The sequence below is a fragment of the Apostichopus japonicus genome, chromosome 17, assembly GCF_037975245.1.
Source record: "Apostichopus japonicus isolate 1M-3 chromosome 17, ASM3797524v1, whole genome shotgun sequence".
Lineage (NCBI taxonomy): Eukaryota > Metazoa > Echinodermata > Holothuroidea > Aspidochirotida > Stichopodidae > Apostichopus > Apostichopus japonicus.
Window position 1 is genome coordinate 28,759,579 of NC_092577.1, and position 15,495 is coordinate 28,775,073.

Below are 15,495 nucleotides of genomic sequence, written 5' to 3' on the forward strand. Positions count from 1 at the left end.
CCAAGCCTGTTAGGAAATACAAAGGAAAGAAACCACAAAGAGAGACAATTCAATGATGAACAGGGTGTACATATTATACAGACAATTTTGTCTAAATATACCATCACCTTTAATACTCTTGAAGATATGAAATAAGAATAAACAAATCATAAATATGAACTCTGAAAACATTTCTATAAATAACAATTCCTGTGTCGAAAAACTAAAATTATCCCATAAATGATAACAATAAGGTTACAAGTTATTTCACTTAAGTTTTCAAACTCCACCAAAATTTCTGAACAGATTGTAAGAAACCAACGATTACATGACCGTACGTACGTACGTATGTATGTAATGTATGCATGTATGATGTATGTTTGCGTATAAGTATGTATGTGTGTATGCATGCATCCGTGTATAATGTTTGTACGTACATATGCATTTGTGTGTATGTATATATGTATGTGTGTATGTAATGTATGTGTGTATGTAATGTACGGGTGTGTGTGTGTGTGAATCTACATATGTGTGCCTACATGTATGTATGTATGTGAGCTATTGTGCATGCTGCAACAGATCTATAAAAACCTGCTACAATAATACACATCATACTAAGAAAGACACAGTGGGGTGTAAATATTCCGGAACCATAAGGCCATACCTGGTTGCAGGTTTAAGATGTAACACTACCGAGGGGAAGAATGCTGCTGCAGTAATTCTGAAAGTAATTCAGGTACTAACATGCTTTAAACTCAATTATTTGTCACGTCTGGAAAGAAGAAATCACTCTACATTAAAGGAACATGCAGGCTCCATCAACTTTCAATGTTTTCATGACTACTTCAGTTTAGTTTTCAACAGACTTCAAGGTACATTTGACAGTGCTGAACAACAAAACGCATCTTAAAAAACAAGCCTCGTCGTATGGCATTCTGATCAGGTTATGATGTTTCTCCATCATGTTGACTCATTTCAGTAAACAAGGGCCACTCTTAAGAAATTTAAATCAAATTGAAAGTCCATTTGGCTAGGAGGAACAGCTGACTCTAATTTTACGAGCCCAAGGGGGCGGTCTTGCAGAATAGCCCAAGGCTTCAGCCTCCTCTTGTTCTGTGAATGGATTCTTCAAGATGTTATGCAGCCTCCGAAGACCCTCAAAGTCGTCTGCTTCGACCTCTTCGATCACCTGATGTGCCATCCAGTTCCGTAAGATGTAGCGAGGATTCACCGCTTGGAAAGACAAAATGAGGAGGGAAGGATTACAAAACTGTTGGATGTGAAGAACGTACACATACCAAAAAACTTATAAAAACATATACACTAAAACTTATAGTGTGAAGGGGCAGCTTGTTGTATCACACTTTGTAGGGGCAGCTTGTTGTATCACACAGGATGTATCACACTTTCAAACCATATTCAATCAAACTATTAGTATGAGGGCATTGCTGGGCAAGTGTCATTAGTTCATTTCATAACTGTATCACACTATCAAACCATATTCGATCAAACTTTTAGTAAGAGGGCATTGCTGGGCAAGTGTCACTAGTTCATTTCATAACTGTATCACACTTTCAAACCATATTCGATCAAACTTTTAGTGTGAGGGCATTGCTGGGCAAGTGTCATGAGTTCCACCATCACCATCACCATCACCACCACCACCACCACCACCACCACCACCACCACCACCACCACCACCACCACCATCACCATCACCATCACCATCATCATCATCATCATCATCATCATCATCATCATCATCATCATCATCATCATCACCATCATCATCATCATCATCATCATCATCATCATCATCATCATCATCACCACCACCATCATCATCAGCTTACAATTCATCCTTCTTCTTCTATCCAGGTCAACCTCATCGTTAATTGGACTAAACTGATCCACATAGAGTCGCACCCACTCCTTGAACAGTCCAGAATCTTGTAAATCCACCAGAGCCCACTGCCTCTTAGCTATGTCTCCATTAGCTAGCTGATCCAGAGAGAGTTCTCCAAGTTGCCTAAATGTCATCGTAAAATCACTACGGTTTTCCTCCATTACCTGTAACATGAAATAAAGCAAGACATTCGCTTTGCAGCATTCCGAATCCAGGATGCTAAAGATATTTCCCAATTTAATCAAGTCGCCGCAGGTAGTGCCCCCATAATTATCTCCATCGTTATACTTTACTATCAGACTATAAAATACGCACTTAAATTTTCCTCTCCAAAAAAACAGCTATTAAGCAGCTTCTTTGAGATACATAAAGATCTAAATGTACCGTTTTGAGAATTATCTTAAGAATCTATGTAGTCCCTTTTATTTTTGGTTAAACTAAAAAGGGCTTTAGTCACCTGTGAACATTTTGCAAACTGCCATGGTAACCTTTTAAAACTGAAAAAAATGGTTGAGGTGGCCCTGCTTATGTCAATTAAAATGCAAGGCAAATTCTAAAACTGGGCCCTGAAAAATTGCCTTTTGATCATTCATAATTCCGAGCCCTGAAATACAAGCTATGGCTCCCGCACATTTTGGATTCAATAAACTTAACTGTAAAACTTAAATTAAAAAGAGGAAAAAAACCCATCTGTATCACACCTGTAAGAGTAAAGCAACAAGGTAATCAGAGGTCTCAGTTGCTTCCTTCAGTCCCAGTTTCTCTCGAAAGAGACTCATAAGCTTCATGTGGTATATGTCAGAATATTCGGCAATGATTTCCCGACTTCTGCATAAAAAATTAAAGAGAAAACAAGGAAAGGAAAAGATAAAACAAAAGAAAAAAATTGTATTTAATAAAAGTTCCAGCAGTGTAAAAAACTCTTTTTTTTTTTTTTAATGCCTGTGAAATTATTAGGCACTTTTTAATGCAAGAATATTCAAAACAGTGAAAGTCACTGACTTTTGGATTTGGGATCTAAGTTGTTAGCAAATCCCACCGACTAGACGTGCTTGTTATACTGAGCTTACAGTAGTCAAAGCACAGGACAATCATGATATCACTGTTTCAAATCTTGCTTTTTACTTTAGACAACATTTTTCTTTGGTCTTCTTATATTTAAAGTACAAGGAGACAGCTATTGAATGTAAAACTTAAGCCTTCATGTTTTCTACAGTGGGGAGGGGACAGGTAAGGAGAAAGGTTCCTTTCTCACAAGGCTCCTCTTTACAAAAGTTAATCGTTTTAAAAAAGCACAAATGGTTTGGGGGCAGCATTTGCAAGGTCTGCTATGAAATCATATTGATAATGAAAGAATGCCCTTTACACAAGTTACCTCAAGGCATTTATCTGGCTTGTTGACTTCCATGTCAAACAAACAAGGGAATTTTCTGTTTGATAGATATTTCATGTATCGTAGCAACATGAATAACAAACATCAACAAATATGTCATTTGCTCGGATAACACTTATTGATTGCTTTCCGTAATCACTGCTCCATGGAGACAGAGGGAGACATTAAAGTTCAGGGGTTCTTTCCATTTCCCAGCTCTTGGCCTTTCCCTAACCCCTGGCACCTAACCTCTGAACATTGGTTTCCTTCCTGTCTACATTAAACTAACGGAAGAGGAAGTGTCTCATACCTGTAGTTCCTTTAATAAGCGTTTTTAATTTCCTCAATTGCTCTGACACAAGTCAAAACAAACATCTGCTAATTGTTTCGCTGCTCTCTCGTCTGATACGACTAGAGTGTTAATACGACGCTAGAGTAGTTTGCCAAGAAAGGGCTTGCAATCATCACTGCAACGTTACTTCTTAAAGTGAGCTATCGGTGACAAACCATTGGAGAACCAAAACTGCAGATGTTGCATATTTGTGTGATTTTTATATTATCAAGAATAACAATTCTGGCATTATAGGTTTTCCCTTTCTTAAAACTAAATGGAGGGCTGGCTATTTCCTCATAAGATCTCTAATTCTCTATTGACAGAAACAATATACATTTGAAGAGAAGCTATTGTTGTTGTTTGCTTGTTTGTTTGCTGTATAAATGTTACAACTGATATAAATCACTCATTATTATTTCTCCAGATTATATTGTCCGACTGTTGCTTGCTTAACGATAGAAATTATTATTATTTGAAGGTTAATCATACATATGCATGAATTGGTATGAATAATCATTCCTTCTTAACAATATTCTCACCTTCTTACACCAGCTGAATCCAGCAGAGGGATTAATGCATCTCTGAACTTCTCCAGATTATATTGTTCGACTGTTGCTCGGTTAACGATATAATTTATTATTATTTGAAGGTTGATCATACACATGCATGAATGGGTATGAATAATCGTTCCTTCTTCACACTATTTCTCACCTTCTTACACCAGCTGAATCCAGCAGAGGGATTAATGCATCTCTTAACTTCTCCAGATTATATTGGCCGACCGTTGCTTGGTTACCGATGGAATACATTCCTTCATCATCGGATGAATTTGGCACGAAGCTTTGATCGAATCCGTCCAAGAAACCAAACGGACCGTAGTCGATGGTTATCGAGAGGATGCTGAAGTTATCTGTATTCATAACACCTGAGAGGGAAACCCAAAGGAATAAAAAAAATGAACTTTAAATGCAGTGAAACAGGATAAAATGATTACATTATGACACTTGCGGGGACTAGTATAAAGTTGATGAAACCTTGATAAATGGTGTCAGAAGTGAAAATACTCTACTTTGTGGTGGGGGGGGGGGGGGGTAGAGGGATACTGTACTCCCTCAGGGACAAGCCAAAACTTAATATTAGAAATGAGAAAAGATAAGAAATTTCAATAGTTTACTCGGGTCTAACCAAACTCGATGAAACCTGTAGTCTGTTAGCCAAATTTATCGCTGGCATTAGATACACTTCTAACTTTGCCTAACAGAAGAAAGATCACTTTGCAATACGACATAGTAGTGTATTTGTCATATCTCCAATGGCCAAAAAGTTGAAAAATAATTAAGCTGCATATCAGACACAAGGTGTAGCAGAGCAAAGATGCATAGCATCACAGTGATAAACAGTATTTATTAAAATAGCAAATTTACTGCAAAGATATAAAGATGTATTTTATTTTATTTTGAATACAAACAACCTTACAATATTTTATTTCAACACTTTCAAAGACGACAATATTTTAAAATCCTCAAACAAAAAATTGCTCTACAAAGGAACTATGCATTAGATTATTCTCTAGCCATAACAGAATGCGAGGGTGGAGGAACTTTACCATGGGCGAACCCAACAGACATCCACTGGGCGATCATATCAGCTGTATTAGTCACCATTGAGGATAAGAATCTCAGGAAACGGCTGTTCCCTTCCAGGCCTGCTGCTTCAGGGTAGTACTGGTCAATGATGAAATCAGTCAAATGTCTGAAAAATAAAATATTTAAAAATGTGAATCTAATAATGATTGAAAAAAAAATCCATGATTGTAGTTTGGTGTTTTGTTCATACAAACCAGGATGGTGAGAGGGAGGACAGAGAGAAGGAGGATCAAGAGAGAATGGAGAGAGGATGGAGACAGGGAGGACGGATCGAGGGGGGATGTGGAGAGGGAGGATGGGGACGGGGACAGGTATAAGGGAGAGAGGGATGATGGAGAGAGGGAGGACAGAGACAGGGATAAGGGAGAGAGGGAAAAATGAAGACAAGGAGGATGAGGACAGGGAGGATGGAGAGAGGGAGGACGGAGAGAGGGAGGATGGGGACAGGTATATGGGAGAGGGAAAATGGAGAGAGGGAGGATGGAGACAGGGAGGACGGATCGAGGGGGGATGGAGAGAGGGAGGATGGGGACAGGGACAGGTATAAGGGAGAGAGGGATGATGGAGAGAGGGAGGACAGAGACAGGGATAAGGGAGAGAGGGAAAAATGAAGACAGGGAAGATGAGGACAGGAAGGATGGAGAGAGGGAGGGCAGAGGGAGTGAGGACGGATCGAGGGAAAATGGAGAGAGGGAAAATGGAGAGACGGAGACAGGGATTAGGGAGAGTAGGAAAATGCAGAGGAGTACGGAGTGAGGGAGGATGGATACAGGGAGGATGGTGAGAGGGAAACTTGAGAGAGGGAGGACGGAAAGATGGAAAATGGAGAGAGAAACGATGGAGACAGGGATGACAGAGACAGCGAGGGCGGGGAGAGGGAAAATGGGGAGAGGGAGGCTGGAGAGGGGGATGCAGAGAGGGCTGAGAGAGAGAGGGAAAAAGGAGAGAGGACAGAGAGAGGGAAGACAGAGAATGGGATGACAAGAGAGGGGGGATGGAGCTTATTCCAGACAGTATATTACACGTAAAGTAAGGTAATTTTGCATTACTGTACCTCAAGAGACCAATTTCTCCACTCTTTGCTAGTATTTCCAACGATCCAATCCGAAACCAAGATGGCGCTAAACGCAGGACCACAGCTGCTCGTTCCTTCCTAGGGTTGCCATCGTAGAATTGGTCCCGCCACACTGGATCATCACTGATGATAAGACTGTATGAAGTGAAAATGATTTTTATTGTTATGGGTGGAAAAAAATTGTTTGTTTCGTCCTTTCTAGATCATCTGTGGGTCAAAAAGTCACAAACATTTGTTTACTTTAGGTTGCCTTTTGTTACATCATGTTTCTTCAAAATAGAAAACGTTTACAGCTAAGTTCACGTTCCATATGCATCAGGTTACAAAACTGTAATATCAACAATAATAAATTATCTCAGGAAAGTAAAAGCTTTGTAGAACATTTGCTGTTGTGACATCACAACAGCACTGTCATTAACCCCAAGAAAAACAGATAAAAGAGAAAAAAAATAGTGTGGAATATTTATCTCTGTGTACTGTATGTGTATGAATTGGTATCAGCCCTCCATTCCTTTTGGATGTACTGAAATAATTAAAATATAATGGTAGGCCTACTGTACAGTATGATTGAATTGGGGAGTTTTACTGGCCCAATAACTGGTGTTGTATTCATCAAATCCTACACATCTCTCCCACAGTTTTACATACTGTATATATATATATATATATATATATATATATATATATATATATATAAATATATATATCAGTCATTCTTTGTTTATAATCTCTCTAGCAACATTTTGTTTGGACAACCAAATTTTCTGTTCGGACAAACTAAAAGGATTGCCAGGTTGTCCAACGGGACATCCAGGGAAAATCTTTAAAAAACTTTGCTCTGCATAGGGGACCGTTGCCCTGAGAGATACGATGGCTACATCATAAAATCCTGATCATAAGGTCATAAGGTCACAATCATAAGTTTGAGTCACTCCAAGATTAATGTATGTCGTCCAGTTGTTGACAATTGACAATTCATGATAATCATGGACGTTAAATATGAATCTAAGAGACTGACTTCAGTCAGCTTGCAGCTTTGATAAGCCAATGATGGCTTCTTCGCGAGTTCCTGCTTGCAGGAGGATCTAAAATACATACATACATACATATATTACCTAGCAGCTCTTGATGTTGGTATACCAAGATGAAACATGGCCTCAGAGGCTAAGAACTCTCTCACTGATGACCTGATGACAGCCTTTCCATCTCCTCTTCTGGAATATGGAGTCAGACCGGAGCCTTTCAGCTGAAGCTCCCATCTCTGTCCCTTGCTTCAAAAGGTGAAAAAAAGTTCAAATTGTTGACCAAGCATTTTAAAATAAATTACTGTGAAACTAATATTTCAGTTTTCAGTATACAGTGTGCTAACGGACTACATAAAGAACATGAAACAGTTTGGTTCTCTCTTCAACAACTGCATTTTACAGTTCCCATCATAGTAAATTAAATTTACAAGCAATTATACCCGAAGTGTCTTCGTCGTGCTAAAACTTCGAAATTCACAATGAGCTTAATGTATTGTTAGGTTAACTGTTCAGGGTTAATATGAACTTATGATTAGATCTGACAAAAATTTGTAAAGGTTTTCAATAAATCAACCCCGCCCCCTCCACCCCAATTTCAGCTATTACAAAATGCTAAAACATTGCAAAACGCTCAGTAGCCCCAGCTTCTCACAACCCAATCACTTTTTCGCATTGAGTAGTGATTCATTTATACAAGACCAAGGTGCTTGAGCACGACACATTTTATTACCCAGTCTAACTTAACATCCCTCAGTATCTAAATTATTAAATCTTATTAAATATCAAAATCTGGAGGAATTTTACAACTTCCATGATCTGCAAACTAATTTGGGTGTGACCCACAAGTGTGTGGCTCAGTCACCAAAGAAGATAATGGAATTGTGGGTCTAAAAGATCATGGGCAGCCATACTGCTGGCACCTTTATAATAATTTTTTTGTTGTTGTCAAGAGCCCAACATCTGGAAGTAGTGAAACTAATGACCTTTAAGACTTCAACATTCTGCTGCACTGTTGCAGTTATCTCAGCAACTGCTGTACTGTACAGTACAGACATGTTGACGATTGGCTGTGACACAGACATAGCTGGAATAGGAATGTATCTCATTCTCTGTCATGTTTAATAATATATACTGTATCATTGTGCAGTCCAGCCTGCACAATGTTTGCAGTATCAATGTATATTGTCTACAGCTGCATGTGTGCTAGTCAAACCAAAATAGACACGAATTGTGACTGACACTTTATTTTTTATTATTATTATGGATCCTTATATAGCGCAAATACTATAACATATGTATATTCAAATGCGCTTTACATGATGAAGAATAAAACAAAAATAAGTAGAATTAAAAAAACAAAACAAATCAAGTTAAATTAAGTTAATAAAAAAGTGGATAAAAGAATATAATAATTACATGATAAACAGTAAAACAAATATATAACAAGAAAACAAACTACGAAATAATAATACATAAAATGAATTCAGATATTATAAGCTTTGCAGTATAAATGAGTCTTAAGTTTGGATTTAAACAGGGTAAAACTTTCAATTTTTCTTAAAACCTCAGGGAGTGAATTCCATAAAACTGGCGAAGCATAGCTAACAGATCTCGGTCCAAATTTTGCAGTTCTTATGTTAGGAACAGTTAAAAGCAGACGGGACGAGGAACGCAACGGTCTAGAGGGAGTGTAAAGAGAAATTAAATTACAAAGGTACTGCGGTGCAATATTGTGAATACATTTAAAAGTGAGTAATAAAATCTTATAAGATATTCTTTCTCTAACTGGAAGCCAATGCAAGTTATGTAGGACAGGTTTTATATGATCATATTTTATACAGCAGTACCTCTAGAATTATTTTCTTTTTCAAACTGATTCCAAAAATTCATAATACACTATTTTTGTAAAACATGAACTTTTTCTGTACTGCACTTATCAACAATGGAAAGTCTGGCAAAGTTTTGTGACACATCGCAGAAAATCACAATGTAACAAGTTCTACATCTTTTTCCGTCTTGTATTGCTGGTGGGAGAGAGGGGGGGGGCGAGGGGAACAAATGGGAGTTTGATAGCCTCAAACATTCTAAGAATATAAGTAAGTACATCACTGTGTACTACTGTATATCAGTATACTGAGTCTGACGTATATCACTATACTAAAGTGTTTACAACAAGAAATGCAACAGACTGGAGACCTCTAATTACTTTAAATTCTAACTTAAGTTAACCTGTAACTTTCCTGAAACATTCCAAACTCACCTGTTGACATATTCCCCCAAAAGGTGTGCTCTACCATCTCCAAGTTGTCCCGCCCAAGAGCCAAACTAAAACAAACATAAGTTTAAAATTCAAGTTTGACGAAAGGTTTAAAAAAAGTTTTTAAAATAAAATTCATGGATCCACCATACTGGAGGCCCAAAAATGAAGTCTGCTTAAAATTGCTTGAAGTTTAGTACCTTCTAGTTTTTATTGCTGGTGGTAGTGAAATGCTTCTTAAATTACGATCATCAGTAGTAGTACCTGTACTTAGTGGTAGTACGGTAATAGTAGTACTGATCAATGTTACTAATTGACTAACTGAAAACATATTTAGGAACAGTTATGGCTGATGACCTTAAAAAAGTAACTTAATAATAACAAACCATTATCACTGCTTACCCTATTTAATTTTATAATGTTTCTTTCACAATTTCCCATGTTTCCTACAAAATTTCCCCCCACTCGTTCGAGCGACGTGGATTGTAGTTCAAACAGGTTCCCATCACTACACACACCTGTAGTTGATCCATAATCACAAAAGACATTGTTACATTCAGAACTACAGTATGTGTAGTTTCAAACATTGAATATGCAAAACTAATGAATGATCAATTTTACAATTCCACTGCCCAGTTCTGTACAACACAGACAATGCAGATATTTGTACAGTTATTGTATGGAGTTATTGCAACCTCCAAGCTTTCAGAGGAATAATACAATAGTACTCATTTACAGTTTATTCCAAGTAATTGGCTGATACTTAGGCCTGATATTATCACAACACTTTATTACTACAGTATGTATATTGTAGCTACAGTATGCGCTACTCTATACCTAGAGCAATGCTATAATATAGTAGGGAAACTTGTTAAAACTGAAGTTCTATGCAATTAGGAATGATAGGCCAGATTTGGAAAAGTGGCAAAATATCTAAAAATGGTTAAACATACTACAGTATATGTGCTGGAAAATAAGTAGTGTTAGGTCTACTTCATGAAACAGATCAGCCTTACTTACAATAAGTACTGTTTCCAGCATTCAGCATCTCCCTTAAATAAAATTTGTTTAAAGGCACTTAGGCTTAAGGACTACACTTGAATTGAAGAGAGTACTTGATGACATGTTGCAGGTTTATAAGTTCCGTACAATTAATGATTCTTTACTGTAGGTGCTTGTGATTCATTGAAGGTCCAACTGTTTCTCAAACTTGTAGTCATAGTCTCAAGTTAAACAAAGATTTTTCTCATCTGCTAGTTCTGGTTCTGTGCTGTCTTTGAAGAAAGACATTGATCCTTACTTTGCTAAGAGTTGACATATTTAAATGGGGTTAAGGGTGCACCTTTTAATTTTGTATAAAGTATATTTTTTTTAAATATATATATTTCTCTGTGTGTATTCCTGTGCTGGGGTTATCTATCGTTGTTGGGCTTTCCATGGGGCATGTCCCCTTCTTTGCCCTTTAACCTGTTATGTAATGTTAATTGTAATAGGGCACACAAACACAAACCTGATGACCACCATATCTGTGAGCAAGTGGTTTCTCCAGGTATGTATTCCCACTCGCAAAGGCTACAAACAATTCACTTTCTGCAACATCTGGGTGAATGTCAAGAAGATCCCTAATGACCTCGGACGAAGCCACTGCCATCTTTATATTCGTCTTAAATGAGGTGGGAAGTACTCTGGAGAAAACTGCACCAGGAACCTGACGAACGAAGTTCCTCTCTTCTTTGTCAATCGAAAACTGTCTCAACAACTTTTGACTGGCAAACTTCCATTTCTTAAAGTCCTTATACAAGGAATCGTTTACAGACTGTATACTACTTGCTAATTCCGAACCTCCCAACTCTTTATTAGTGTTTTCAAATGCGACATATTTGGTAGGCTCTCTTTTTTCATCTCCATTAGGATTTGCACAGTTTGACATAACACTAATGTTGGGTCCATCTCCCTCTATCCTACCGTGATACAAGTACGGATTCGGAAGTGCCCTGCACCCTAAAACGTTGCTTTTCTTTCCATCGTCAGCACTTTGTCTTTGGGTTTCACACGAATGCAAAGAGTCATTAACATTATCTCTATCACAGCCGGAAACGTTCGTTGGCAAAATTATTAAAACAAACAGGAAAAACGCAGTTAATTTACTTCGACTACTATTGTTTTGGTAACGACAGTACGCAGCCATTTTGTACCCTCGTTCCAGATATTGAAAACATAGAAGGAATTTGATCTCGATCAAACTAATTTAGTTATATAAACAATCCCGTAATATATATTTTAAGAAAACTGAATTGTCTCAGTTCTTCCACCCACTTTATTGAGGTACATTCATGTCATGTTATTCCTTCATATATTTATTCAAATTTGGCGCCAAGTTCTACAAGAATCGTCAACTTTAAAGAGAGAGGGTTGACAGCAATATGCACGAATTTTACTGGACCTGGTTTTCAACCTGGCAATTTCCTCAGTCAGTCAAAAAGTTAACGAAGTTTAGCTTCTAAAATTACATTCAAGTTAAAATAAAGGGTCACTCAGCCTTTTTAAATGGGACTCCGACACCAGTGTTACGTGTGCCTGAGGCGGGGAGGGGAAGGGGGGGGGGCTGGAGTCCTTCCCCAGAAAAGAGCCACATTTTGAATGTGAAATGGATCATTCAAATGCATATTAAGGCTATACATTAGGTCTACAAATGAGGTCTACACCCAAGGTAGTAGGCCTACATGCTAGTAACACTGAGTTGCGGCCTAAAAGTTAAAAACTAGCTAGCCCAATAAACAAAAGCCCACGTAGCTTTGTTACACAGTTAGGTAAAATAACCTTCCCGAAAGCATATATAGTTCCTTCTACATCGGATGGCTGGCCTACATTGTAGGCCTGTCGCTCTGTCAGTATAGCTGGTGGAGAGATCGCACAGTTGATTCGCTCATTACAATACAAACTCTAATATAACATAGGCACGCCTACTAGCGCTGGTTCACTACTTCTTATCACTATAGCCTATATAATCTCAGTACTTCTGAGACCGGTCAAACCGGGGAGAACGTACGAGGTCGTTAAACTGGGGCTGAACCTGGATCCCGAGCCTAGTTCCAAACCAATTATATGATTTAATACCCCCCGACATCACTGTACAGACTGGATGTCTGCCTCATGTTGGCTCAGGGACCTTTAATCATTGCAGTGATCCTTAACTCTCTGCACAGTCGCTACAATTTTATAATATCAAGTTAATTTTAAGATTCCCAGCCGACTATCTGTTCATTAGGCCTGAAGATGGGATTAAATGTTTTATTAGCTACGGTTTCCGGATGACGAAAAGCCAGGGGGATACTTTGATCCATAAATTTAACACCGTCTGAAAAAGAAAGAGGGAAAAGAAATTGTGGATATGTGGACGGTATGGTGGGGGTGGGAGTTGTTGGGGGGGGTGGGGTAGGTTGTTTTTAAATATCTGTTTGAACAGTAAACTAAACGCCCTTGATCATTGCTGAAGTTCAAAAGAAAACGGTGGCAAATTAACTTATCGCCCGGCCCGCACTCCGTATGGGTATTATATTTCCAAGCTACACTTTCATTTTTACAGTGTTTGCAGATTTTGACCTCTAACGATCTTTTGCCTCTAATATTGTCGTTAGCTGGTTGCTTGTATTCACCAAGCGGAATCTACACATCAAATATGAAATTTAAGCAAACGACCTTTGACCTCTACCACATTTTCGAACAATCATGGTTCTTGTACTCACAAAGGGGATCTATACATACCAAGTATAGGCCTACGAACTTCGAGCAGGATTGCACGTATTGAGTTATCGTGTTTACAAGGTTTTCAGACATCGACCTTTGTTGACCTCATTATGACATTTGATCTTCACGGAAAAAATATGGTTGTTGTACTCAATAAGAAGGATCCACATCCAAGTTCGAAGTTCATCCACAATTTACTTTTTGAGTGGCAGCTATCACATACAACGTACACCCACGCACAGTATACACACACGTTATAATCCCAATCGTAGGGATTCAAGGAACCAAAAAGGCAGTTTAAACTTGAACCTTCCTCTTCCCATTTTTTTTTTTTACTTACTCAGCTTTTTCATTTGATCGCTGACATGTTCTGTCTTAATGTCTGTGTTTCCTAATCTGTGTAAAAGCTTTTGCTCCGTTAGCTTGTGTTTGCAGCTAACATAGTCGTGCCTAGAAATACAAACACTGACGTCACGGAACGAATCATCATTTGAAGATAGTTCAAGATGTCGTTTTAATTTCTCTTGAAGACTGCCATCTTCATACTGCTTCCACAATAGGTCCAACGCCTCGTTATTGGTAATTCTGCAGTTCAAGATTATGCACCTTATTGTGACGTCATCAACAAATAGTCCACTGACCGTAGTTTCGAAGGCGTCGATTGTCTGCTGAACTCTCGGCGGGAATGCGTCACCACAAATAGTGTTATCGTGTGAAAAATCCATATTCATATTTTTCAATCTGTCGTTTATTGTTTGTTCAGTACTTTTCCTCGTAAACCCTCGAGCTATTGCATTCGATTTTTCAGCGGTTTTCAGTTTTGCTTTCTCCATTCCATTGTTACGGTGAATCGATGGAAAATTCTGGCTTGGATTTAGACCATTGGTCTCCATGGAAACAATTCCTGAGGGTTCAGTGCGAGTGGTTGGTTCCACTCTGGTGCTTCCCTTTGTTTCTCCTCGTAAATTAATTGTAATTATTAGTTTGCCTGCACAACAAAATGGCAAAAACAAACGGGCTGTATATAGAATCTACGAATAAACAACTCGTGTCTGTTTATCATTTAAAAAAATGCAAGAAGAGACACAACTGCACTCATGGGATCTAATGAATCAATAACGTGGGAAATTACTAGATATATGAAATCATAAGCACAAAATGAATTTTGTAAACCATAAAAATGATACATGAATATCCAAACATCCGATGCTCAGCAATTAATATTTATATATAAATAATATATATATATATATATATATATATATATATCACTGTTCTTGATTTTCCAACTCATTACGATTTCAATAATATATATATTCATTTGGCTTTGTCGTTTACCTCCATTTCCAGTTGGTTAGCACCATCTTTGATCTAAGGCAAATATCAGAACTATATATTGTTTGATACAGGTGACAAACGCCTACAGTTGAATTACGACCTTCCTTACCGGTTTAGAACCTCTGGACATAAAATCAGCGTCCATAGCTTGGTGGTTAGGGTGTACGCATATAAAGCGGGAGGCCCGGGTTCGCATACCGGTGGAGGCTGGAAGTTTTTTTTACTGTTCTTGACTTTCCAACTCATTACGATTTCAATTATATATATATTCATTTGCCTTTATACATATATATATATATATATATATATATATATATATATATATAATTGAAATGTACGGCATTGTATCGACGGTGGTTCCCGTATACTTACCTCCACGATAGGTACATAATCCTCGTGGCCCTTCATCTTCGAAGTTATCATCGAGTACATTGGGCCCTCCCGAATCAGGACCATCGACCAAAGCATTCGCACATCTGGGACCGGTTATCGGCTCTTCCGATGATGCAGTCACATATGAATTAAAGCAAAGTGGTACTTTCAAGCAGTATTTTCTCAGATATTTCGAGGAACTAATCAAACATTGCATATAGATACCGTACTAAGATCTATACGCAGTATATTTACTTTGACTTTATCATGAATTTCGGGTGTCTCAAAGACTTACGGAAACGACTAACACTGAGAATTAAATGACCTGATATTTGACCTTGGCCAGACTCAATGGATTGAATAAAGAAATATATCACACATTTCAGGGTACGTTATTTAATCAATAAGATTGGATTAAGTTACTGCAGTGAACTATGGATACAC

General features: G+C 38.0%; 2 protein-coding genes across 2 annotated transcripts; both read right to left on the reverse strand.

Moving 5' to 3' along the window:
- Nucleotides 1-53: 53 nt before the first annotated feature.
- LOC139984287 (protein adenylyltransferase SelO-like) lies at nucleotides 54-11,929 on the reverse strand. The gene is made up of 9 exons (XM_071998134.1): nucleotides 11,105-11,929; nucleotides 9,598-9,662; nucleotides 7,428-7,583; nucleotides 6,292-6,447; nucleotides 5,198-5,343; nucleotides 4,303-4,516; nucleotides 2,587-2,713; nucleotides 1,833-2,049; nucleotides 54-1,212 (listed from the first exon to the last, which is right to left on the reverse strand). The coding sequence occupies exons 1-9, from the start codon at nucleotides 11,780-11,782 to the stop codon at nucleotides 1,010-1,012; spliced, it is 1,962 nt and encodes a 653-aa protein (XP_071854235.1). The 5' UTR covers nucleotides 11,783-11,929; the 3' UTR covers nucleotides 54-1,009.
- A 349-nt stretch (nucleotides 11,930-12,278) lies between these two features.
- Nucleotides 12,279-15,488, reverse strand: LOC139984290 (uncharacterized). Its single transcript, XM_071998138.1, has 3 exons — nucleotides 15,052-15,488; nucleotides 13,682-14,329; nucleotides 12,279-12,952 (listed from the first exon to the last, which is right to left on the reverse strand). Exons 1-3 carry the CDS (start codon nucleotides 15,266-15,268, stop codon nucleotides 12,831-12,833), a joined length of 987 nt encoding a protein of 328 aa, XP_071854239.1. The 5' UTR covers nucleotides 15,269-15,488; the 3' UTR covers nucleotides 12,279-12,830.
- Nucleotides 15,489-15,495: the final 7 nt, after the last annotated feature.